The sequence below is a fragment of the Arachis ipaensis genome, chromosome B2, assembly GCF_059453495.1.
Source record: "Arachis ipaensis isolate K30076 ecotype BB chromosome B2, ASM5945349v1, whole genome shotgun sequence".
In the NCBI taxonomy this organism is placed as follows: domain Eukaryota; kingdom Viridiplantae; phylum Streptophyta; class Magnoliopsida; order Fabales; family Fabaceae; genus Arachis; species Arachis ipaensis.
Window position 1 is genome coordinate 37,776,181 of NC_142437.1, and position 25,839 is coordinate 37,802,019.

The 25,839-nt window shown below is 35.5% G+C and overlaps 1 protein-coding gene across 1 annotated transcript; it reads right to left on the bottom strand.

Moving 5' to 3' along the window:
• Positions 1 to 21,311: 21,311 nt before the first annotated feature.
• LOC107628298 (uncharacterized) lies at positions 21,312 to 25,632 on the bottom strand. The gene is made up of 4 exons (XM_016331047.3): positions 25,281 to 25,632; positions 25,000 to 25,126; positions 22,224 to 22,645; positions 21,312 to 21,757 (listed from the first exon to the last, which is right to left on the bottom strand). Exons 1-4 carry the CDS (start codon positions 25,364 to 25,366, stop codon positions 21,502 to 21,504), a joined length of 891 nt encoding a protein of 296 aa, XP_016186533.1. The 5' UTR covers positions 25,367 to 25,632; the 3' UTR covers positions 21,312 to 21,501.
• Between the last annotated feature and the right edge of the window lie 207 nt (positions 25,633 to 25,839).

Genomic DNA, 25,839 nt, shown 5'->3' on the forward strand with positions numbered 1-25,839 from the left:
GCATTTGTTTGCCATTCAGGAAACACCATGGTTTGCAGACATTGCAAACTATAAAGCTGCAAGGTTCATACCCAAGGAGTACAGCAAGCAACAAAAGAAAAAATTAATTACTGATGCAAAGTACTACTTGTGGGATGAACCCTATCTCTTTAAGAGGTGTGCAGACGGAATAATCTGTAGGTGTGTGCCTAGAGAAGAAGCACAGAGGATCTTATGGCATTGCCATGGATCACAATATGGAGGCCATTTCGTAGGTGAGCGAACAGCCACCAAGGTCCTCCAATGTGGCTTCTACTGGCCTACCCTATATAGAGATTCCCGAGAGTTTGTACGTAACTGTGACAGCTGCCAAAGAGCTGGTAATCTGCCTCATGGTTACGCCATGCCTCAACAAGGGATCTTGGAGATTGAGTTATTTGATGTATGGGGAATCGACTTCATGGGGCCTTTCCCACCATCATACTCAAACACTTATATTCTGGTGGCAGTCGATTATGTATCAAAATGGGTAGAGGCCATTGCCACACCCACTAATGATACTAAAACAGTGCTGAAGTTCCTCCAGAAACATATCTTCAGCAAGTTTGGTGTCCCTAGAGTACTAATCAGTGATGGGGCACTCACTTCTGCAACAAACAGCTTTACTCTGCCATGGTCCGGTATGGGATTAGCCACAAGGTGGCCACTCCATATCATCCACAGACAAATGGGCAAGCTGAAGTCTCTAATAGAGAACTAAAAAGAATCCTGGAACGGACTGTCAGTACCCGTAGAAAGGATTGGGCAAGACGGTTGAATGATGCTCTGTGGGCTTACAGAACAACATTCATGACTCCTATAGGAACCTCTCCATACCAGCTTGTGTATGGTAAGGCCTGTCATCTGCCCATGGAACTGGAACATAAGGCCTACTGGGCAACCAGATTCCTGAACTTTGATGCCAAACTAGCTGGAGAAAAAAGATTGCTCCAGCTGAATGAACTAGAGGAATTCAGATTCACTGCTTTCGAAAATGCCAAGCTTTATAAAGAGAAATCAAAAAGGTGGCATGACAGAAAGCTATCATCTAGAATCTTTGAACCAGGACAAAAGGTTCTACTGTTTAACTCTAGGCTCAGACTATTCCCCAGGAAACTGAAATCCCGGTGGAGGGGACCATATATGATTACAAGTGTATCACTATATGGTTATATGGAGCTTCAAGACATTGATTCTAATAAGAAGTTTATTGTTAATGGACAGAGAATCAAGCACTATCTTGAAGGCAATGTTGAGCAAGAGTGCTCAAGGCTGAAGCTAGATTAAAAGCTCAGCAAGGTCCAGCTAAAGAAAATAAAGAAGCGCTTGCTGGGAGGCAACCCAGCCATTGGGAAAACTTTTTCTGTTGTTTTGCCCTATTCTTGATTTTATTTGTTTATATAAAGTTCACTATTAACAAGGCAAGGAGTCAATTGCATAGGTTCACAGGGTTACAGAAGGATTCAGCAATCAAAACAGAGAAAAAGAGCTCGCTGGCAAGAAAATGCCAGTAAGAGGCACAACTGGGCGTTAAACGCCCAAAAGGAGCATCTACTGGGCGTTTAACGCCAGTAATGATAGCCATCTGGGCGTTAAACACCAGAAAGAAGCAGCTTCTGGGCGTTTAACGCCAGATTGACAGCATCCTGGGCGTTCAGAAAAACGCCCAGTGACAAAAGAGTTCCTGGCGTTCAACGCCAGAAAGAAGCAACAGATGGGCGTTGAACACCCAGGAGAAGCAGCATTTGGGCGTTAAACGCCCAAAACATGCAGCATTTGGGCGTTTAACGCCAAGATGATGGGGAGGAGGTAAATTCATTTTTTTTCACATTTTTTATTTTAATTTTAAATTTTCATGTTTCAATTCATGATTTCTTGCATAAACATGTTACAAACCCTAATTTCTAAAAATCCTAATTTCTAAAAACCCTACTTTAAAAATATCAAATGTATCTTAATCCATAAACACAAATTCTTTTTCAATCCAATCCAACTCTTTTTTAAATTTTCCAAAACAAATCTATCTCTTTTCCCTCTAAAATCTTTTCAACTCATCAATATCTTTTTCAAATCTCCACATTATCTTTTTCAAAATCCAAATTTATCTTTTTAAAATATCTTTCATATCTTTTCAATTTTAAATCACATCTTTTCATATCATACTTATTCTTTATAAATCATATCTTCTATCTTATCTTTTTTTTTTAAATTTTCGAAAAACCCACCCCCCCTCCCTTTTAAATCCACATTCGGCCTCCCTCCTCTCATCCACCATTCGACACTAGCTCTCCTTTTATCCCTCTCATTTCTCTTCTTTTGCTTGAGGACAAGCAAACCTCTAAGTTTGGTGTGTTTATCCGTGATCACTAAATTATACCCACTAAGATCATGGCTCCCAAAGGAAAATAACCCACTCCAAGAGGAAAGAAAGAGAGTATTCCAGAACCACTTTGGAATCAAGGGAAGTTCTTAACCAAAGAACATTCAGACCATTACTACAAAATAATGGGTCTAAGATCAGTGATCCCGGAAGTCAAGTTCGATCTGAAAGAAGATGAATATCCAGAGATCCAAGAGCAGATTCGAAACAGGAACTGGGAAGTCCTAGCTAATCCTGAAACAAAAGTGGGAAGGAATATGGTTCAGGAGTTCTACGCTAATCTGTGGCAAACAGACAGGCAGAGAATATCTGGAACTGCCCTCTATGACTATCGAACTATGGTCAGAGGAAAGATTGTTCACATCCACCCTGACAAAATCAGGGAGATCTTTAAGCTACCTCAGCTGAAAGATGATCCAGACTCCTTTAATAGGAGAATGATGAGAACAAACAAAGGCCTGGACAAGATTCTAGAGGATATGTGCATCCCTGGAGCCAGTGGACCACCAGCAACAAGGGTGTCCCAAATCAACTCAAGAGAGAAGATCTCAAACCAGTCGCCAGAGGATGGCTGGACTTCATTGGGTGTTCTATATTGCCCACTAGCAACCGTTCTGAAGTCACCGTTAAAAGAGCAGTGATGATCCATTGCATTATGTTGGGAAAAGAAGTGGAAGTTCATCAACTGATTCCATCTGAATTTTACATACTTGCAAACAAGAACTCCAAGGATGCCAGGCTGGCTTATCCAAGCCTAATCTCTATGCTCTGCAAGGATGCTGGAGTAAGGATGGGAATAACGGAGTACATCTCAGTGGAGCAACCAATCACTAAAACCACAATGGAAAAACAACAAGTGCAGGATTACCCCCATCAAGAGGAGGGCGCAAGAATTTCTCCCGGAAGTCCCTCAATTTGAATATTGGGAACAGCTTGAAGCATCTGTTACCAAGTTGCAAGAATCTATGGACCAAATAAAGGAAGAACAGCAAAATCAAAACAGTATGCTCTGCAAACTGCTCAGGGAACAAGAAGAGCAAGGGCGTGACTTAAAGGAACTGAAGCGTCAGAAGTTATCTCTGGAAGGACCAAGCACCCCACAGACTAGAGGAACATCCACATCCCAAACTCAAGGTTGTTGAGTTCTAATCTTAGCCTTAACTCTGTGATAATTGTTCTTATTTGAGTTTTACTTTAGAAGTTATAGTAGTAATTAGTAGTGATTTTATCTCCAATTAAGCTATAATTTATTTTTCTCATCATCATTAAACATGAATAAAATAGAAGATTTTCTTTAGAATAAGGAGGCAATATTTTTCGAGTTTTTAATAAAACAAATTCTAATTGTTTACATGTGGTGGCAATGCTTTCTGCCTTCTGAATGAATGCCTGAACAGAGCATATGTCTTTGGAATTTCATGTTCTTGAATGTTAAATATGTTGGCTCTTGAAAGAATGACAAACATGAGACATGTTATTGATAATATGAAAAATCATAAAAATGATTCTTGAAGCAAGAAAAAGCAGTGAATACAAAGCTTGCAAAAAAAAAGCAAGCAGAAAAAGCCAATAGCCCTTAAAACCAAAAGGCAAGGGTAATAAAAAATATCCAAGGCTTTAAGCATCAGTGGATAGGAGGGCCTAAAGGAATCAAAGTCCTGGTCTAAGCGGCTAAACCAAGCTGTCCCTAACCATGTGCTTGTGGCGTGAAGGTGTCAAGTGAAAACTTGAGACTGAGCGGTTAAAGTCAAGGTCCAAAGCAAAAAGAAGAGTGTGCTTAAGAACCCTGGACACCTCTAATTGGGGACTTTAGCAAAGCTGAGTCACAATCTGAAAAGGTTCACCCAATTATGTGTCTGTGGCATTTATGTATCCGGTGGTAATACTGGAAAACAAAGTGCTTAGGGCCACGGCCAAGACTCATAAAAGTAGCTGTGTTCAAGAATCAACATACTGAACTAGGAGAATCAATAACACTATCTGAATTCTAAGTTCCTATAGATGCCAATCATTATGAGCTTCAATGGATAAAGTGAGATGCCAAAACTGTTCAGAAGCAAAAAGCTACTAGTCCCGCTCATTTAATTAGAATCTGAGCTTCACTCAAAAACTCTGAGATATTATTGCTTCGTGACTTATTTGTATTCTATTTTATTTGTCTAGTTGCTTGGGGACAAGCAACAGTTTAAGTTTGATGTTGTGATGAGCGGATATTTTATACGCTTTTTGGGGTTAATTTCATGTAGTTTTTAGGATGTTTTAGTTAAGTTTTTAGTATATTTTCATTAGTTTCTAGGAAAAATTCATATTTCTGGACTTTACTATGAGTTCGTGTATTTTTTTGTAATTTCAGGTATTTTCTGGCTGAAATTGAGGGAGCTGAGCAAAAATCTGATTCAGGCTGAAAAAGGACTACTGATGTTGTTGGATTCTGACCTCTTTGCACTCAGAATGGATTTCTGGAGATACAGAAGTCCAATTGGCACGCTTCCAATTGCGTTTGAAAGTAGACATCCAGGGCTTTCCAGAAATATATAATAGTCCATACTTTTCTCAAGGATAGAGGACGTAAACTAGCGTTCAACGCCAGTTTCATGTTGCAGTCTGGCGTCCAGCGCCAGAAACAGGTTACAAGTTGGAGTTCAATGCCAGAAACAGGTTACAACCTGGAGTTGAATGCCCAAAACAGCCCAGGCACGTAAGAAGCTTAAGTCTCAGCCCCAGCACACACCAAGTGGGCTCCAGAAGTGGATTTCTGCACTATCTATCATAGTTTACTCATTTTCTGTAAACCTAGGTTACTAGTTTAGTATTTAAACAACTTTTAGAGATTTATTTCGCATCTCATAACATTTTTAGATCTGAACTATGTAATCTCTGACGGCATGAGTCTCTAAACTCCATTGTTGGGGGTGAGGAGCTCTGCTGTGTTTCGATGAAGTAATGTAATTATTTCTGTTTTCCATTCAAACATGCGTGTTCCTATCTAAGATATTCATTCGCGCTTAATTATAGAGAAGGTGATGATCCGTGACACTCATCACCTTCCTCAATCCATGAACGTGTGTCTGACAACCACCTCCGTTCTACATCAGATTGAATGAGCATCTCTTAGATTTCTTAATCAGAATCTTTGTGGTATAAGCTAGATTGATGGCGGCATTCATGAGAATTCGGAAAGTCTAAACCTTGTCTGTGGTATTCCGAGTAGGATTCTGGGATTGGATGGCTGTGACGAGCTTCAAACTCGCGAGTGTTGGGCGTAGTGACAGACGCAAAAGGATCAATGGATCCTATTCCAGCATGAGTGGGAACCGACAGATGATTAGCCGTATAGTGACAGTACACGTGGACCCTTTTCACTGAGAGGATGGATGGTAGCCATTGACAACGGTGATCCACCAACACACAGCTTGCTATGGAAGGAACTTTGCAGTTTTGCATGAATGAGGGAAGAGGAATACAAGAGAAAAGCTGAAATTCAGAAGACAAAGCAACTCCAAAATCCCAACATATTCTCCATTACTGCATAACAAGTAACCTTTAATTCATGCTCTCTTGTTCATTTGCAAGTCAATTGATAACCACAAATTAATATCCTGACTAAGAGTTGCAAGAGAACCATAGCTTGCTTCAAACCAACAATCTCCATGGGATCGACCCTTACTCACGTAAGGTATTACTTGGACAACCCAGTGCACTTGCTGGTTAGTGGTACGAGTTGTGAAAAGTGTGATTCACAATTTGTGCACCACTAAAGCATGGGAATTTGAGATCACCATCCTTGTCTACAAACCATGTATTGACAATTATTAGGGACCAACCCATCAAGGCTACTTCTATGCTTGAAGTATGCCAAAAGTCTGCTTCAACGCTTGAAGTACGTCAAATAGGCTTGATCAACATCAGCCTATAAGTCCTAACCTAGCTACTAATTGACTTAGTATTAGGCTAGTGTTAATGGTTATCAAATTGACCACAGAGGGTTCTCAAATCACCAAATCAATGAGACCCAATGACTCAAGGTCACCCAATTCCCTTAGCCTTGGCCAAGAGTAAAGAAAACTACTCTAAAACTAGAGAAAGCATTTTAACAAATACCTAGAGTTTAATAAAGTAAACATAAATTGCAAGAATTAATGAAAGCTATAACTAACATGACCAAGAAATCAACAATGGCAATTAAGATAAACAATAAAAGATATGGAAACATGATATTGCATTAAAATGGAATCAAAATCTAACAAGGGTTCACCAACATAAAAGAAAGTGAAATAAGAAATTAACAAGAGAAGTGGATAAACCAAAGTACTAGAACAATTAAAAGTAAAGGAAAACTAAAATGAAACAAGATTAAAATCTAGATCTAAAAGGAATTAAAATAAGAACCCTAAAATCTAGAGAGAGGAGAGAGCCTCTCTCTCTAGAATTATACCCTAAAACATGATGAAAACTCTACTATGACTCCTTCCTCCCATTCCCTTACAATCCTTGGGTTCAAAAGCATTAGAAATGAGTTGGATTTGGGCCTCCTTGAGCTCAAAAATCGCCCCCAGCGTATTGCCTTTAGTGAAGTCACGTGCCGCTTGTCACGCGCACGCATGGGTCACGCGTACGCATCGCATTGCAAAATTTTTCTTCACGCGTGCGCGTGGATGACGCGTGCACGTCACTGGAAGATCTCCTTATCACGCGTACGTGTGGGTGACGCGTGCGCGTGGCCTTGAGTTCAGTAAATCCTCATTTCTTCATGAATTCTCCATTTTTGCATGCTTTTTCTTCATTCCTTCAACACAATATTTGCCTTCTAATCCTGAAATCACTCAACAAACATATCAAGGCATTGAATGGAATTAAAGAGAATTAAAATTAGCGATTTAAAGGACTAAAAAGCATGTTTTTTACTCTTAAGCACAAACTAGGAGAAAATCAATAAGAAGATGGCTGCAAAAACAACTTTGGGGCTTTGTCACTTGTTTCAATTCGCTTGAAGGCTTTATGTGCCTAATTTGGGATCCCGGTGGACATTGGATATGCAAATATTGGTGGAGATTCAAAGAAGAATTCAAGCATAAGCCACCATAGCGAGGACCCCATCAATTGTCCAACCTAAGGACAATAAATAAATGTGCTAGATGGGAGACACCCCACCATGGTAAACTCTTTTCATTTTTCTCTTTTGTATATATTAGTAAATTAGTTTAATTTCATGTTTATTTTAGTTTGTTGAGTTTATTTGGGAGTCTAGTATATTAAATAAGGTTTGATGGTGTTTTCGTAGCTGTTTGGATGTTTGGAATGCTTGGGTTGGTGCTAGAACTTGGAAAATTTTAAAAAACAAAGCACCCAACCATGCATACGCATGACCCCAAGATTCCAACCTTCCACGCGTACGCATCACCTACGCGTACGCATGACCCACAAAATTTCCAGGTGCAGTACAAAAACCAGATACTTGTGCAAAAAGGGTGTTGAAATTGTGCATTTAGCACAATTTTGCTCCGCGCGTACGTGTGCTCCACGCGTACGCCTCATCTTCTTTTCTCTCCCATCACGCCTATGCTGACTCATGTGTAAGAACTAGAGTTTTCACAAATAAAATAATTTAAATGTCCAAATTAGGTTTCGAAAAGTTGGAATGAGAATTTGGGGATTTAAATATGATTTTTGGACTCAGTAGGTCTTTCCGAGTCAGAAAATGTGTTCTCTACGAAAAACCGTGAAAAACTGTGAACCGGTCGAACCGGTTCAAGTCTGCCCGGTTCTGTGCGAGAAAAAGTGAGAACAGTCAAAAACCTTATAAAAACATTAGAACTGGAAAACCAGGCATTAATTTTAAAGGTTTGGCCCGAAGTTGGGCCAAATGGGCTAAAAATGCTAACAGGTTGGATCGGACCCAAGTTGGGCCCAAACCCAACATATAAAAGCACCCTTTAATTCGCCTTAAGCTCATTTTCAGCAATCCACAAAGAAAGGGGAGCTGGTTATGAAAGAAGAGAGGAAGAAGGAAGTGGCACTATTCACCTCCACCTTCCGGGAGCCATATCTTGAGCTACGGAGCTCCAATTGACGAGACATTTGCAGTCACACGAAGCTCTCGACAAGCTCTTCCTTTCTATCTAAAGAAATCTGGTAAGATCTCTCTCTTCACGCTCCAGTTTCGTGCCTTAAGTTCTGCGCATTTTTTGGTTTAGTTTTTTAGTAGATTTTGTGGTTTTGCTTGTTTAGGTGATCTCTAGTAGCGGGTAATTGATGGATTTTACCACTACTCATGTTGGATAAGGTAAGGTTTCACTAAACTTTTGTGTTTAGTTGTTTTATGTATCTTAGGTTTTGATTTTGGTGATATATGTGTTGTTAGTGTGAGCTTTGGTGTTTGTTGGAGTTAGTTGAGGCTTTGGATCAAATTTGGTGGTTTCGTTTTGGCGTTTGGAACATTTGGGAATCGGCCAAAGTATGGTTTCGGTTTTCTTTATGTAATATGTAATGTTTCTGGACATTTAGGCTAGTTGACCCTAACATAGGATTGAATGATATTGGTGCATAAATAATTATATGTGAATTGATGTAATTATTGGTTATCTTGAATTAGTGTGGTTGATGGTGATTATTGGGAATTATGGGTATTGATGAGTATTTATGGTAATTAGTTATATTGGTGGATAATGAGGATTATGGAAATTTAAAGTAAAGAGTTAATGTAAAATGTTGTGGTGGTTTAGAATAAAGAATATTAATGATTATATGATTTGATAATGATTATTGGTATTTTAATTATTAAGAAGGTTGATGATGAATGTGAGACTTATTATTGTTGATGGAGGTTTGTAATATGGTTGATGATTATGAATGCATATTGATGTTGTTGGTAAGTGGAGATGATTGTTTAAGTGTTGATAAATTGAGATATTGAATGATGAGATTGTTATGGTTGTTGAGGATTTAAATGGTGGTATTAAGGAAATTAAATGTGATGTTAGATTGAATTTAGAGTTGGATGAAGTGAGTATTAAATGGTTTATATGCTTGAAGGGTTGAAGTGGTTGAGAAAGATTTGGTATGGACCTTGATGTTGTTTTGGTATTGTTTGGGGTATGATTGGTTTGGCTTTAAATTGTGAATTTTAGTGAAGTTGAGGATTTGTAATTTTTGGTAAAAATGGATTTTTGGTGAACTTTATCTGATCATAACTTTTATCTCAGTTTTAAAAATCTGTTGAATTTGGTTTAGAATTAAAGATCATTGAAAACCCTTCGATGTGATATAAAGTTTGTAAAATTTGAAATTTTGTAGAGGAAGTTATGATCATTCAAAGATTGGTGTCGAAATCTAAAAATTCTGGAGAGTTTCTGGTATGTGCGCACGCACAACCTTGCAAGATTTTAGACCTGTGTGGACTCACAGACCTGTGCGCATGCACAGGCAAGGATGGGCGTGCTGTTTACAGCGCTAGCACAGCTTGTGCGCACACATACCAATGAGGAATTGCAACCTGTGCGGACGCACAACCCTATGCGCATGCACACGTTGGGAATGTCAGTCTGTTGGGGGCGCTCGCACACCTTGTGCAAGTGAACAGACCTTACATGTTTTGGTACCTAAGCGTACGCACACTTTTAAAATCTTCCTGGGTTTGCGCACGCACACCCTTGTGCGTACGCACACGCCCTGTTTCTCAAACTTAAACTTTTTTTTTCAACTATTTCACCTTCCCAACAAGCTTGTAAGCCTCTGTGACACCATTTTAAGACTCTTGGGCTCAATTTGGATGTTGGAACATAGGAAAGGTCCTAGGAGGTTTAATTTGGATTTTACTTTGAAAAGTTAGCAAACGGAGGTTTAGGTTTCTGGTGTAGTGAGGAGGAGTTGGCTGAGAGAGAAGGAAGAGTGGTGAATATCGTGATTGCTAATAACGAATTTGAGAAATTCATGAACTAAGGGTTCGGAATGGAACTTATGACTGGATGATGGTTGTGATGAGTATGAGCGGAAGTGTTAAGAGGAGTGGCCTCTAAAATTGAATATGTGATTACAATTTGTATTGTTCTCCGTCATAGTGGCTGTGGCAGTATCCCATGTACGTTCGGATGTGAGAGTTGAAGCTGGGGTTCTCACTCATATTTCTTGCAACCAGAGGAATGTGGTAGGGCACGCTCCCTCGGAATATTTTCCTCTGAAAGGAGAAGGTGGTAGGGCATTCTCACTCAGAATTATTCCTCCTGAAAATGCGATTTCTCTCTGATTGCAAGGTGGTAGGGCACTAACCCACGGAATCATACAGCAACCAGAGAAAGGTGGTAGGGCACGCTCCCTCGGAATATTTTCCTCTGAAAGGAGAAGGTGGTAGGGCACTCATCCCTCGGAATTTTCCTCCTTATGTGCAATAGAGAGACTAATCCGGGAGTTGTCGACCGGATTTTTTGTCGGGTTTGGCGATAACCGACATGTGATATCACAGCCAATAGGGCAGACATTCATCATATGCATCTTCTATATGCTTGCTTGCTTTGTTTACTTGAGTTTACCTAATTGTAAAACATGCCTACTTACTTCTTGAATTACTTGTGTGTATATATATATATAATACTACATTATCTGTGTTTGTTTGGTGCTTAGGAGGTTAGGTAGGCAGTGGCGAAGGGATCGCGCGGAGGTTAGGTTGGCGAGGGCTGTGGGATACAGCGGTGTGATTAGTATTAGTTAGAATTTTCCCTAAGTTTAGATAACCCGGTTGATGGTTTAAGTTCCTGATTTATTTATTTTATTCTAAGCTTGAATATCCGTATGTGATGTGAAGTTCTAGGATTGCCTTCAGCGTCCCAGAGCCTTACATCTTACATCATTGGGCACTGTTACCATACTGAGAACCTCCGGTTCTCATTCCATATGTTGTTGTTATTTTTCAGATGCAGGTCGCAACCCACCACAGTGAGTTGCCTGGATGGTGACAGAAGCGGAGGATCTAGATACCTTTTGAGTCCCTTGATTTATTTTGCTATACATCTCTCACTTTCGTATTTTGTTCAGCCTAGAGGCATGTATTGAGAGAACAAAATTTGTATAAGCTATTTTTACTGTCTGGTTTCTTGTATGGTCTGTATATGGCTAGCCAGCTTAAACTCCGCGAGTCGTGGCTAGATCTTTATGATATTATACTATGATATTTTGATATAAATTGTATCTATTTCTTGTGCTTTAAGTTAGTTGCTCCGTTTATGCGTTTTGCGCTTCTCATACCCTAACTTTGAGCTTTATTCCTTCATCGGGCTTCTAGATTATATTATTCTTTCTATATAAATATGTATAAGCCTTAGAATTGTCGTAACCTTTGGTTAACCTTTGCTTTACGGCTAGAGGTAAGGCTTGGGTTAATTGGGGTGTTACACCATGCGTAGGCATCGCACCCTATTTCTGCCATGCACGTGTACGCGTGCCTGATGCGTACGCGTGACCCTCTGCCCAGTTTCACATACTTCTTTTCTTCTCTTCTTTCCATTTTTTTCCTTCTTCTCTCTTCTCTTCTTTCCTTTCCATCCTTCAACCATCATCTACCACCACCATTAACCATTATTTTCTTTAGTTAATTAGTTAGTTAGTTAGCTTAATTTTTATTTTAGGTGGCAAGTGTTGAATTATTAATTTGGTTTGCCATTTCTTGATGCTGAATTTATTCATTGTTGGATTTCTTTTATTGAGGATATACTTTGTTACTTGGTTGTGAATTTTTCATGCTTATTGTTTTTTGAATACCAAGTATTTATGGAATGCCTTCAAAGCACTCTAACTCTTTTAAATTACATGATTTGGCCACCATGTGATTTGAATTCTTGCACCATGAATAGGCAATTTCTTATTGGATGATATGCATTTATCTGAATGCATTGTGTTACTTGATCATATGCATCCATATGTTATGCTTATGCCTTAATGACATGTTGATCATTAATTGTTTACTTATGTGCTCTACACATATTTGAAACTATTCATTTTGGCATAATACTTCAATTGTGAATTGGATTGTAAGCTCACCTAGGGACATCTTTTAGAAATTCTCAAGTCATATGGACCATGCTTGCTATGTGATTGATTTTCAACTTATATCTCTCTTTTAATAAGTTGCATAGCATCCATGTGTCCCACTTTATGTCGACTAGGTGATGCAAGCAAAATTCAAAGTGTGTCATTGATTGATGTGTAAGTTTCGTATTTTATTTTGTTCATTAAGTTTCCTTGCACATCAATCAATGCCCATTCATCATCCATTTCACATGTACTTGATTATTGCTTGAATGCTTTCACACTTCTTTATTACTTGTTTGTTTATCTAAACTTACAAGTTTCTTTAGAGCATTTCAAGCACACTAGAATGAGTGAAGTGCTTACTTCTTTTGTGTAATTGTGACATAGCTTTCTATGCTAGTGTGTTCTAAACCGCATGCAACTTAGAACTCACACACCATTTTTCATCGATGTCACACTAATTCACTCACTTCATTCTAGTGATTCTTACCTCATTCCAATAATCTACGCTTCCTTGCTTTTGCATTTTCTCATCTTACGGTGTTCTTTTCTATTTTTCATGGATGATTCACCATAAGCAACAAGGGAAGTGGAAGGAAGTACATGCAGCAACCGGTTGATCCACCAGCTGAAGGTGGCAATCCGGAAAGTCACCGTACCCCCTTGCTCATCTTTGAATGCACTGAGGACGGGGCAAACTTTTAAGTGTGGGGAGGTCGTTCGACCAATCGGCTACTTTTGGGTGACAAATTTCTAATCCCAACACTTTTGCATTCATTCTTAGGTCATTTAGAACTTTTAGTTGCATCTCCTTAGTTTGCATATATATATAATAAGCTTAGTCAAAATAATAAAATTTTCCAAGGATTTTATCTATAGGGCACCCCAATTGATTTGAGTAAAAAAAAATTCATTAAACTTGCTTGAATTATATATATTGTGGAACATGTTTTTGAGCTAAGAACACATAAGCATGTGAGTTTTGAGCCTAATTGTGTGGTTACATCATATAACCACTATTTTCATTCTTGTGTGTATTATTCTCTTTCTATGATTGTAATCTTTGATTTATTTGATTCTTTATGTCCATTATTTTGTGTATGAATGTATTTATATGATTGAGGCCATCATTTTATTGAGCTCACTTACCCAAATAGCCTTACCCTTGTATCCACCTTTGTTAACCAATTTTGAGCCTATGTTAATCCCCTCTTGTTCTTAATTTTAGCACATCACTACCCCTAAGTGAAAAATAATAAATGTCCCTTGTTTGGATCTTTGATTAGCTTAGACTAGTGAAAGTATTTATCATTCAAGTTTGGGAAAATTTGGGAACATTAGTTGAGATAAAAGTGTACTTTATAGTTTTGTGAAAAATCTTGGGAATTGGGTACACACTCATGCATTAAATGTTTAAACCATATGCATTGATGTTCTTGTATACATTTTAGTTTGAAAAAAAATGAAGAATGAGAAAAAAAGAAAAATAATAAAAGAAAAAAATATAGAAAAAGAAAAAGAGAAAAAGAAAGCAATAAAAAGGGGACAAAATGGCCCAAAGTAAAGTAACAATAATCAATGCATATGGGTTGTGATAAAAAAAAAAAAGAGAATATATGAGTGTGTGAAAAATTAAAAAATGGGTAGTTAGATTTGTATTAGAATTGAATAGGTTGTTGTAGGTTAGGTGGAAGTTTAAGTTAATCAAAGATTCAAATTCTAGTCCACTTGACCAAATACAATCTTACATTGACCCTAACCCCATTACAACCTTTGAAAAGTTCCCATGATACTTGTATGCATGCATTGAATAATTGTTGATTGTTAGATAAAAAACAAATCTTGGAAAGCATTATTAGAGGAGAGTTGAGTGAATCAACCCTATACACTTGAGCGACTACAGTGGATACACATCCGATGAGGGTTTGATTGCTCAATTACATGTTTTCACCCATGATCATCTCTTTTCTTGCAAGTTTATAATTCTTTTCAATAACTTAATTCAATTGTGGATTTGATTTTATTATGATTGCCTTAGCCCTTGTGTTCATATATGTATTCTTGGAAGCTGATTTATTTTGACCAAATAGTTGCATTCATTTAGATAGATTACATTTAGATAGAGTGCATATACATAGTTTGCATTGAATAAATGTTGATACCCTTTGTCTCTTTCTTGAGTTTAGCATGAGGACATGCTTAGTTTAAGTGTGGGGAGGTTTGATAAACCCCAATTTTGCGATTTATCTTGTGTTGAATTTAGGGAATTTTATCAACTTATCTCACATTTATTCAATGAAATAGCATGTTTTGTGAAGTTCTCCTAATTTGTGCTTAAGAGTGAAAACATGCTTTTTAGGCTTTAAAATTGATCAATTTAATTCACTTTAATTCCATTCGATGCCTTGATATGTTTGTTGAGTGTTTCAGGTTCATAAGGCAAGGATTGGATGAAAGAAGTGAAGAGAAAAGCATGCAAAGTGGAGAATTCATGAAGAAATGAGCATTTGGAGGATTCAACGCCACGCGCATGCGTCACCCACACGTACGCGTGGGGAGGGAATTCGCCAAGCGACGCGGACGCGTGACGTTGGTCACGTGACCTCATTAAAATGAATACGCTGGGGGTGATTTCTGAGCCATCCAGGCCCAAATCCAACTCATTTTCTGAGGCTATTTGATGCAGAATTCAAGAGAAAACAAGGGGGTGCAATTATATTAGATTAGGAATCATGCTTTAGGTAGTTTTCTAGAGAGAGAAGCTCCCTCTTCTCTCTAGAATAGGGTAGAATTAGGTTAATTGTCTCTTAGATTTAGATTACAATTCTTGTTTTCAATTAGTTTTTTTGCAATTTCTTGTTATTACATCTTTGCTCTCTTAGTTCTTCTTGTTAATTTCCCTTTTATGTCATTTTCATGTTCATGCACTATTGTTGGATTTGGATTCTCTTTAATGCGATTTTGATGTTTTTATGTTATTGATGTTTATTTGAGTTGTTACTGTTATTTCCTTGCATTGGGTAGTTGTAGATTTACATTTCTTGAAATTTTACCATGCTTTTCTTTTATGCCTTCCAAGTGTTTGACAAAATGCTTGGTTGGACTTTAGAGTAGAATTTTGTGCATTCTTGGCTTGGAAAGAGAAATTAGGCAATCTTGAGTTATTAATACCCAACTTATGTTGGTGATCTAGAGTGATTAGTTAATCTTGTTTCCATTAACACTACTGATGGATTGGGATTAACTAGGCTTATTTGACTTTCTCCCGATGTTGGAGATGAGGAAATAGGATTAGCTCTTGACAACTATTGTGTTATAATTAATGACTAGGATAGAAAGCCTTGATTCTCAATCCTTACCATGAATGTCTCTTTTTAGTAGTTGTTATCTTTAGTTGTTTGCTTTATTTTCTTGCCATTTAATTTCTTACACTTTTATCAACCCACCCCGTGAAATTCATAACCAATAATTGAGCACTCGATTGTAATTCCTAGGGAGAATGACCCGGGACTAATACTCTCAGTTATTTTTATTGGGTTGGACTTGTGGCAACCAAAAAAATTAAACTTTGATTGAGTGTTATTTGTCGGTTTGGAACTATACTTGCAACGAAGTTATTCCTCTTACCGAGAAGAAATTCTAAGCCGACGATTTCCTTACATCACAGAGCGAGCTCTAGGTGTGTATTATCATCAATGGCACCAAAAGGAGGTGAATCATCTTCATAGAAGAGCACAGCCTGAGCAACCATCAACACTAAGGTGGTTGAGTTTCATTCCTCTTTTCTTTTTGTTTTTCAGTATTTCATCTTATTTCCTATTTTCTATTCTAGCTTTTGCATGATCACTACCAGGATTTTCTTTGCTTTTTAGTCTAGTAGTTCAAATTTTCAAAAAAAAAAAATTGGGTTTAAGATGTCTCATATATCCCACAACAAGCTTAAAAGAAAATTTTTTGAAAACAAAGTTGTAAAATACACAAGGTCTTGAATATATCATTAGTTATTCTAATTACTTTCTTATATTTATTTTCTGAATGTATGTATTAACTGAACATAATTGATATTGAAATTAAGTATGTTGGCTCTTGAAGAACAGTAAATTTAGAGAAGTATTATTGGTTATCTGAAAAATAAAAAATATTGATTCTTGAAGCAAGAAAAAGCAGCAACAAAAAAAAGAAAAATAAAAAAAAAAAGAAAAGAAAAAGAAAGCTCAAAAGAACATTCAAAAGAGCAAGGATCCAAGGCTTTGAGTATCAATGGTTAGGAGGGTCAAAATTGGCCTAAAAAGCTCAAATGAGTTGCTATCCTTAACTATATGCTTGTGGTGTGAAGGTGTCAAGTAAAAAGCTTGAGACTGAGCAGTTAAAGTCATGATCTAAAGCAATAAAGAGTACGCTTAAGAACTCTGGGCACCACTATCTGGAAATTTAAGCAAAGCTAAATTCGAATCCAAAGGGTTCCCCCAGTTAAGTGCATGTGGCATTTATGTATCTAGTGGTAATACGGGAAACAAAACGCTTAGAGTCACAGCTAGGCTAAAAAAGGTGCAAAGCACCAAAAGAAAAAGCTATGTTCAAGAATCAAGAAAAACTAAAAGAAGAGAAGCAATAATATCATCCGGATTCTAGTTCTAAGAGATGTCAATATTTCTGAGCTTCAAAGGAAAGTGAGATGCCAAAGCTATTCAGAAGTAAAGAGCTAATAGCCCGATTCAGTAATTGAAACTGAGCTTCCTTGAAAACTCTAAGACCTATTGTATTTTTCTCTTCCCATTAATCCTACTTTGTTTTTGGTTGCTTGAGGACAAGCAACAGTTTAAGTTTGGTGTTCTGATGAGTGGATATTTTATACCTTTTTTGGTACTATTTTCTTAGTGTTTTTAGTTATATTTTATTAAGTTTTATTATGTTTTAGTAAACTTTAGTGCAAAAATCACATTTTGGATGCTACTTTGAGATTTTTTGTTTTTCTTATGATTTTAGGTAATTTTTGGGTGAAATTGGTAAGTTTTGGCAAAGTCTGATTCAGAGGCAAAGAAAGAATAGCAGATGCTGTCAGATCCTGACCTCCGTGAATTCCAACGAGCATTTCTTGAGTTGATGATGTCTCATTGACGTGTTCTCAATAGCGTTGGAAAGCTAACTTCCAGAGATTTCCATCAATATATAATAGTCTATACTTTTCTTTGGAAAGGACTGCCCAAAATGGGCGTTGAACGCCCAACTTACTTCCTTTCTGGCGTTCAACTCCCAAGAAGGACCAACCTCCCAAGTTAAATGCCCAAACTGGCGTTCAACACCAGCCAAGGATCAGGAACCAAAGTTGAACGCCCAGAACTCAAGTTGAACGCCAAGCATCAACCCAAACACTCACCAAGTGAGCCCCAAAGTGGATTTTAGCACTTCTTAGCTTATTTTATTTTCTTTTTTGTAATTTTTAATTAAAAACAATATCTTTTAGGTTTAGTCTTAGAGTTTTTTATAAATAAGGGACTTTCTTTCTCCTGAGGATCATGTCTCCCAAAAGGGGAGAAGCACAGACACTTAAGTTTTCTTTGTAAATTACGAGCAACTAACCTCCTAGGTTAAGGTTAGGAGCTCTGCTGATTCCTATGGATTAATAATATTACTGTTTCTATTTCAATATATGTTTGATTCTATTCTATGATGCATTTTCGTTCTTTAATCTTATGAATCTGGGGTGGAACGGAAGTATGACCCTTATTCTACATGAGTTCATGCGAGTCCTAACCCGGATAGTATTGAGCTATAGCTTGAGAGTGCATCACAGGTTCCAAGAGAGTACCTGGGCTAATTGGGATATGTGATATAAAATCTCGGTAGTCATGGGTAAATGAGGTCTCTGTGGTGCTAAGACTAGAATCATAAAGCATCATTCTCCGATTCGGAAGATCTGACATTGTCTATGGCGTTTTGACTAGGATCAACAAAAGGAGAGTGAATTGCACAGACTTCATCTTCGGCTATAGTGAAGCACCATGAGCTAACTTGATGAGAGGACATGAGTTACTCGAATACGGTGTTTTGTTATGGTTTAGGAGAGATTAACTTGATGAGAGGACATGAGTTACTCACTTAAAGCCTTGCCATAGAACGAATCATTCATTATTGAAGTAATCAGTATGAAAAGTTAATCCAAAAAGATAAAGCATCTCCAAAGCCTTAATTGATTTCTCATCATTGTTGCTCTGCTATTTCTTTATTGCTTTGTTTAATTATTTTATGCACATTCAACAACAATTACCTTTTCTATTCGCCTGACTAAAATCTGCAAGATAACCATTGCTTGCTCAATCCAACAATCCTCGTGGGATCGACCCTCACTCACCTGAGGTATTACTTGGATGACTCGGTGCACTTGCTGGTTCAGTTGTGCGAGTTCTAATTTCGCGCACCAGACCCCCAACACAAAAGAGGTCCTAGAGGAAGTACACAGTGGCATATGTGGAAATCACCTGGGAGCCCAATCATTAGCAAAGAAAGTAATCTGGGCCGGCTTCTTCTGGCCGACCTTGCAAAGGAAAGCGGCCGAGTTTGCTAAGAAGTGCCCGCTTTGCCAAAAGCATGCCAACTTCCATGTTGCGCCTCATGAAGAGCTTATTAGTGTTACCTCGCTATAGCCATTTGCAAAATGGGGTCTCAACCTTCTAGGACTATTTTCCCAAGCTCCAGGACTAGTCAAATACCTCATAGTAGGGATTGACTACTTTACTAAATGGATCGAGGCAGAACCACTAGTAACTATCACTGCCCAAAGAAGTCAAAAGTTTCTCTATAAGAACATTATCACAAGGTTTGGAGTACCCCACTCCATCACCACTGATAATGGAACTCAGTTTACCGACTCAACCTTCAGAAATTTGGTGGCCAACTTAAAAATAAAGCACCAATTCACATTGGTGGAACATTCCCAGGCCAATGGACAAGTTGAAGCAGCCAACAAAGTCATACTGGGCAGATTGAAGTGTCGGTTGCAAGAAGCAAAGAGGGTATGTGCAGACGAGCTCCCCCAAGTCCTGTGGGCATATCGGACAATCCCTCATTCGATGACAGCGGAGTCATGTTTCCTACTTGCCTACGGAATGGAAGCCATGATCCCTATAGAGATCGCTGAAGAATCACCTAGGATTATATTCTACAATGAAGGGGCCAATTCCCGCACACAAAGAGAAGAACTCGACCTCCTTCCAGAAGTCCGAGAATGAGCTCGGATTAGAGGAGAAGCACTAAAACAAAGAATGACCCTAAAGTATAACCAAAAGGTGATCAAAAGAAGCTTCACCACAAACGACCTCATAATAATCCGAAATGACATCAGAATTCAGAAGCCGGCAAAGGGAACCTAACAGCAAATTAGAAAGGACCCTACAAGATTGTTGAAGTCTTAAGGAAAAGTTACTACAAGGTTTTCCGAGTTTGACGCAAATGTTTCATAGAAGCAATCTTAGGAGCCATGGTCTCCACAAAATAAGAATAAAAAGCACATTAGAAAAATAAATTACAACTAAGAAGTCATAAAAGTTAAAGGTTGGAAAGTTGCCTAGCTCGAACCGAAGCTGATTGGGGTCTCCTAAGAATCTTTTTGTGTCCAAGTGAGGAGTCCGATCCCAACACTCTTCCAACATGTCTGCAAAAATTTTCTATTTCATCTAAGACATCTACGTTATACTTAGTTTTCACATGTGTTTTCTCCCAGTACAATGGAAAAGAAGGTTCATTGTTTTCATCCAAAAAGAAAGGCCGGGCACCCTCCACAGCTCGAATCTTAAAGTAGTTCTTAAAGTCGTTGAAAGACTCATCAAGTATAGCAAAAACCTTTCTGTCCTGAATAGCGTGAAAGGAAAACCAAGTGGACTTCTCTTTTGACAACCGGGCTTGTCAACAGTAAAAGGTGAAAGAAGCCCTTAATCGAAGATCGGACTTGAAGCTCCCGACATAAGAGTTAAAAGATTTTCAAAAAGCCCAGGAATTCGGATGAAATTGAGAAAGAGCAACATTACAAACCCAAAAAATTTTTGTCTCAAAATCAGAAAAAAAAAAAAAGAAAATGCCTAATTTTGTAAAAAAGCAGTCGTATACATAGAAAAAGAGGCGTTCAGACTCATCTAATTAAAAAAATTATAAAAATTTAATTAAAAACTTAATAAAACTATAATACCAACATAAAAATTAAATCATTTTTTATCTATTCATTACAAATATTAACCCTTAACATTTCTCTGTCTAGATATATCCGAGCACAGCAAAAGGTCGCAGAATTCGCTAAACTCTAGGTCTTGTGCTAAGCCTGGTCCTTTTCATAAAACATAAGCCAAAGTATAATAATTATGTATGTAGATGTATGAGTCACAGAAATCAAGTGGTGACCCCATTAAAATTTCAGCCAAAATGTATGAAGAAAATAAAAAGCACAAGAAAAAAGAATATGGACAAAAGAATTGGACCCCAAAGTTGAACCCTAAATCTGACAGCACATCCCCACATATCACATGCTCTCTGTGGTAAATGAAACCAAATATCACAAGAACTTTACCACTATGCTAGCTACCAATACTATTATTAAATTTATTTATTACTTACTCCCCAGGCTATATTTGCATGCTAAATTATCTCATTACAAATAATTCATAGACTTTTTCTTTGATGTGTTAATTTATACAGACTAGACGTACCTTTGATTTCTATTAACTGATGAAGTTTGTAAGTAGTAGATCAATTAGTTTTATTACATACTATCAAATAATATAAGAGTATGGCTACATTTGATGAGTATTTAAAGATAGAAAATACCAACATATTATTACAATAGAAGTAGAATTAAGATTAAAAACAAAATTGAGACTTTATTGTTGTCACGTGTATGCATAAATAAAAATTTTGCAAAATCTGTTTCGTGATAGAGCTTCAAACAAATTTATTTTTCTCAATATCTATATATTTCTCTTCTAAAACAATTACCAAATAAGAGATATTCATCAGGGCAAAATATACAAGAACAGAGGAACTACATGTAATACATCTCAATATTAGTGTCATTATTACTATCTCAAATATGGAGGCTAATTATAGGTTGGAGTTGGACCAACATGAATCATTTGCCTAGTTTCCATTGAGCTTTGAAGCCTTTTTTTGGCATGCTTCAATGCCTCTAGTGCTTCAAGGACACTTTGATTTACTGGTTTGGGTCTATTACTTGTGGCTTGTGATGTTGTTATCACATTCACTGGAACTAATGCCATTGAATTATCAATGAAATATCCCTTTTCATCATCTTCTTTCTCTGTCACCGATGATTTTGAGCTAATACTAGAAATCCTGAAAACATATAATCATATCGCAGCATAAAAAATTGGCATCTGCCTATAATAAATAAGTTCAGTTGAATTGATCAAAAGTTGTTTCAATTTTCACTTAATACAGTAATGTATTCTAAGACTACGTTTGATAATTGTCTTAATACATAAAAGATAGAGACACGTAAAAGAAACATGAAACAAAAGTTCAAGTTGCCTCTCCTTTTCTGTCATCAAATAAATTGTCTTAAATACAGGGGTAGTTGGGGCTAACAAAAATATTTTGTAAACACGATATATATATATATATATATAACAAAACAATTAAATATTTTATGAAACTAATTTGTTATGTTCATGTAACATAATTATTTTGCCAATTTTTATAGATGTTCCATTCTTTAAATAATTTGGGATTTTTAACGTTTTTATAATTTTATCCTGAAAATAATTACTAAACATGGTTCTAATGTTCAAATTTGGTGTACCTGCTGCGTTCATCATTCTTCAAATCCTCCGAGCTTGAATTTGAATTATAAAAACTAATCTCTGAATCAGAATCTTTTGTAGTGGATGGATAAATCTGTATGGGTGCAGAAGCTTCCTCTGTAACATTATTATTACTGTGAACTACTTCATTATTATTTTCTGGCAAATCTTCATTTTTTTCATGATGATGATGATGATGCTTTGTTTCATCATTTACTTCTGATGAATGTTTTGAGATTGAAGTAACTGAAGATGATGATGACCCACAAGAGTTTTCACATGAATAATCAGAATGATGGGATTGCATTGAAATGGATGATATGTTCAAAGTTTCAAGCTTCTTCGTTAGAAATCTAAGCTTTCTTTGAGCTCTCTCTCTTAATTTGATCTCTTCTCTAATCATCGTTTCTAACTCAATCAACTGTCCAAACATATAAAAAAAAAAAACAATAAAGTTTGTCAGGAAAAAAGGAAACGTACACAGAAAAAAACAATGATGTCATTTTGCTTTCCTTTACAATGATGACATTAACATGGTCACATGAAAGTGAGTGGAATAGTTATAGTTCTTTTATTAAATATTGAATATGTACTATGTAGAGTAAATTACGTCAACCTAAATTTTAGGGATTTTTTTAGTTTTTACTAAATAAATAATTTAAATATTTTATTTACGAATATAAGTAATTTGTAATATATTTATTCATTTCCATTTCCTTTACATATTTTATGTAAACGAATTAAAATTGTTTATATCAATTTCAAAAAATACACATATCTCATTTACAGTGTGTATTATTACAAAAAAAATTTACGATTAATATTTATGGTATGATTTGGATCAATTCATAAAATAAAAAAGATACAATTTATTACTATTTAGATCAAATTAGATCAATTTACAAGTAAAATTTAGATATAATATAATTTAAATAAAATAAAATTTAGAAATAGATTGGTACTATTGAAGTTCACGAGTTCTTGGTATAAATACAAGTTGTTCCTCATAAAAGCCATTAATAATTATTTTTCTACTCACAAGTATTTTTAATCCCACGTTATAATGTATTTTTTATATTTAAATAGTTAATTAACAAAATTAAATAAGCAGTTAATCTCTTCCACAAATCTATAAGTCTTTTATTTTTTTAAGGTTTTCAATTTAAATTTAAAAACTAATATCATAAGAGTACATAAAAAATTTAAAAATTTTGACAAAATTTTTAGATATTTTAAATTTTGTATATACTCTTCCGAGTATTAATTTTTAAATTTAAATTATATATATTTTAAATTTGGTTTGTTGCATAGCTATTTATCAAATTGAGAATCCGAAAAAATAAAAGATTTATAAGTTTGTTAAAGATATTAACCGTTTAATTTTGCAAGGTGTAAGATAAAAAATACTTGTAAGTAGAAACACGATGATAGAAGAAGTAGTTATTCATAACTTTTTTTGGTAAAATAGAAATCACTTGCAATTAATTTTTTAAAAACTAGATCTTGTGAGTTACAACAGTATCAATTTATCACTAATTCTTTTTAATTAAAATTATATTATATCTAAATTTTATTTGTAAATTGATCCAATTTGATCTAAATAGTAATAAATTGTATCGGTTTTTATTTTATAAATTGATAAATTGATTTAAATCATATCATAAATATTATTTTAATTATAATTTTTTTGTAATAATACATATTTCTTGTTTATACTATAAATGAGATATGTGTCTTTTTTTTAAATTTTATATATCAAATATGTATAAAAAATAAAAATTTATAAATATGCTATAAATTATTTATATTCGTAAATAAAATATTTAAATTATTTATTAAAAAATTTCAAATTATAAAACTTGCTTCTTTTAATTTTTCTTAATGCATTTAGTTTTTTATTTTGTATTTTTTAATTGCTATATATATATATTAAGTTAAATAAAATAATTTTATATTATTATTTTCTTAACATTATTCTATATAACATAAGTAATTTTAATTTCAAAAATCGTATATGTACATTAAAAATTAGCTATCTAATCAGTTATCATGTATTTGTATATAAATCATACTAAGTGTATACTAAAATTAATTATTAGTTTAAAATACATAATAAAATATAAAATATATATTAAAAATGAATAAAATTACACATATATTAATACAAATATATATGATAATTAATTTAGTGATTCATTTTTGGTGTATACATAATATTTTTATTTATGAATAAATATATATTATTTAATTTATTTTTAATATATATTTTATATTTTGATATATATTTTATACTAGTGACTAATTTAAAATTTATATATAATCGTTTAGATTTTAATCTTTAAAATTATATAATTATAAACACCAAAAAAAAATTCTAAAAATGATTTATATCGACAAAGAACTCATTTCCAATATTTGTATGGACTAATACTCACAAAAGACCAAAATTTTGGAAAAATAAGAACTCAAAACAAATGAGAAAAATGGAACGAACCAAATCACTACAAAAATTTCAAAAAATCTGAAATTAAGAATCATTTAACTTTCATGAGGAATGTCCTTATTTGTTATCTTCATATAAAATTAATGACTAAAAATTAATTATTATCTAACAATCTTCAATTATTAATTTCACATAAAAATAATTATATATAAATTTTTTCGACTAAGTCTGGAAACCGGACTAGGCGATCCAGGTAATAGAATTTGAATAACACTATAACAGTGAGACAAAAATATAAAATAAAAAAAATTGAAAAATTAAGAGATATTTACCTTTTCGTCCATTGATTCTGCTTGTTCCTTTGCTACCCTTGAAGCCTGTCTCTCTGCCAATAACCTCCCTCTGAGGCACTCCACAGTGTTCAAATTCAACCCCTCAACACTACCTTCCTTTTTCTTGCTGACATTCACCCCCCAAATTAAAACAATGCCACAATGTCACAATCACATATTCCATTTTTGTATCTCATTGAGAAAGTCCATTTCCAACAATGCAATATGACAAATAGAAAGAAAGAGAGAATCAAAGAGCAAAAAAGGAAAATATAACACACCTCAAAGTGTGGTCCTCTATGGTAACAGCAGCTATCACTTGATGCATGTTTTCTGCAATTTCACCACTGCAGGTCCCCATCCCCATCTATGCCTTTTCTATTTTCTTTTTCCCTTTTCAGATCAGAGGGATGAGAAGAGAAAAGGTAGGGCGAGGAATGTGATGGTCTTGAAGTCTGTGAGAAAAAGAATTGTTGTTTGTGAAACGTGCAATGTGTTTGATTCGGTGTTTTTGAAATGGAATCTTGCGAATTCAGTAATGCCTAAGAGAGAGAGAGAGAAGAGGATTTTTTTTTTATGTCACTTTCTGTAATCCTGTGAGAGTTTTGAAAGGAGAATATGGCCACATCCAAAGTCCAAAGTACACCACTCATGCCTCATGCGGTCATGCCTCATTCCTAATTCTTTATTTGTTCCACTTCATCTCCTGTAATTCTGTAAACTTTCTTCCTAATTTTTTAACAGATCTTTGTGTAACTTTTTCTTTTTTATTTCCTTAAATCAAACCCAAAGATATAAAAGGATATGGTTAATCAATAATGATCCAAATCAATATATATG

What these genes read in the sequence shown, in the direction of transcription:
- LOC107628298 (XM_016331047.3), bottom strand. Translation starts at nt 25,366, where the DNA reads ATGGGGATGGGGACCTGCAGTGGTGAAATTGCAGAAAACATGCATCAA. An exon ending in CAGAATCAATGGACGAAAAG is followed by an intron (nt 22,646 to 24,999) that starts GTAAATATCTCT and finishes ATGTTTGGACAG; the next exon opens with TTGATTGAGTTAGAAACGAT. An exon ending in AAGAATGATGAACGCAGCAG is followed by an intron (nt 21,758 to 22,223) that starts GTACACCAAATT and finishes ATATGTTTTCAG; the next exon opens with GATTTCTAGTATTAGCTCAA.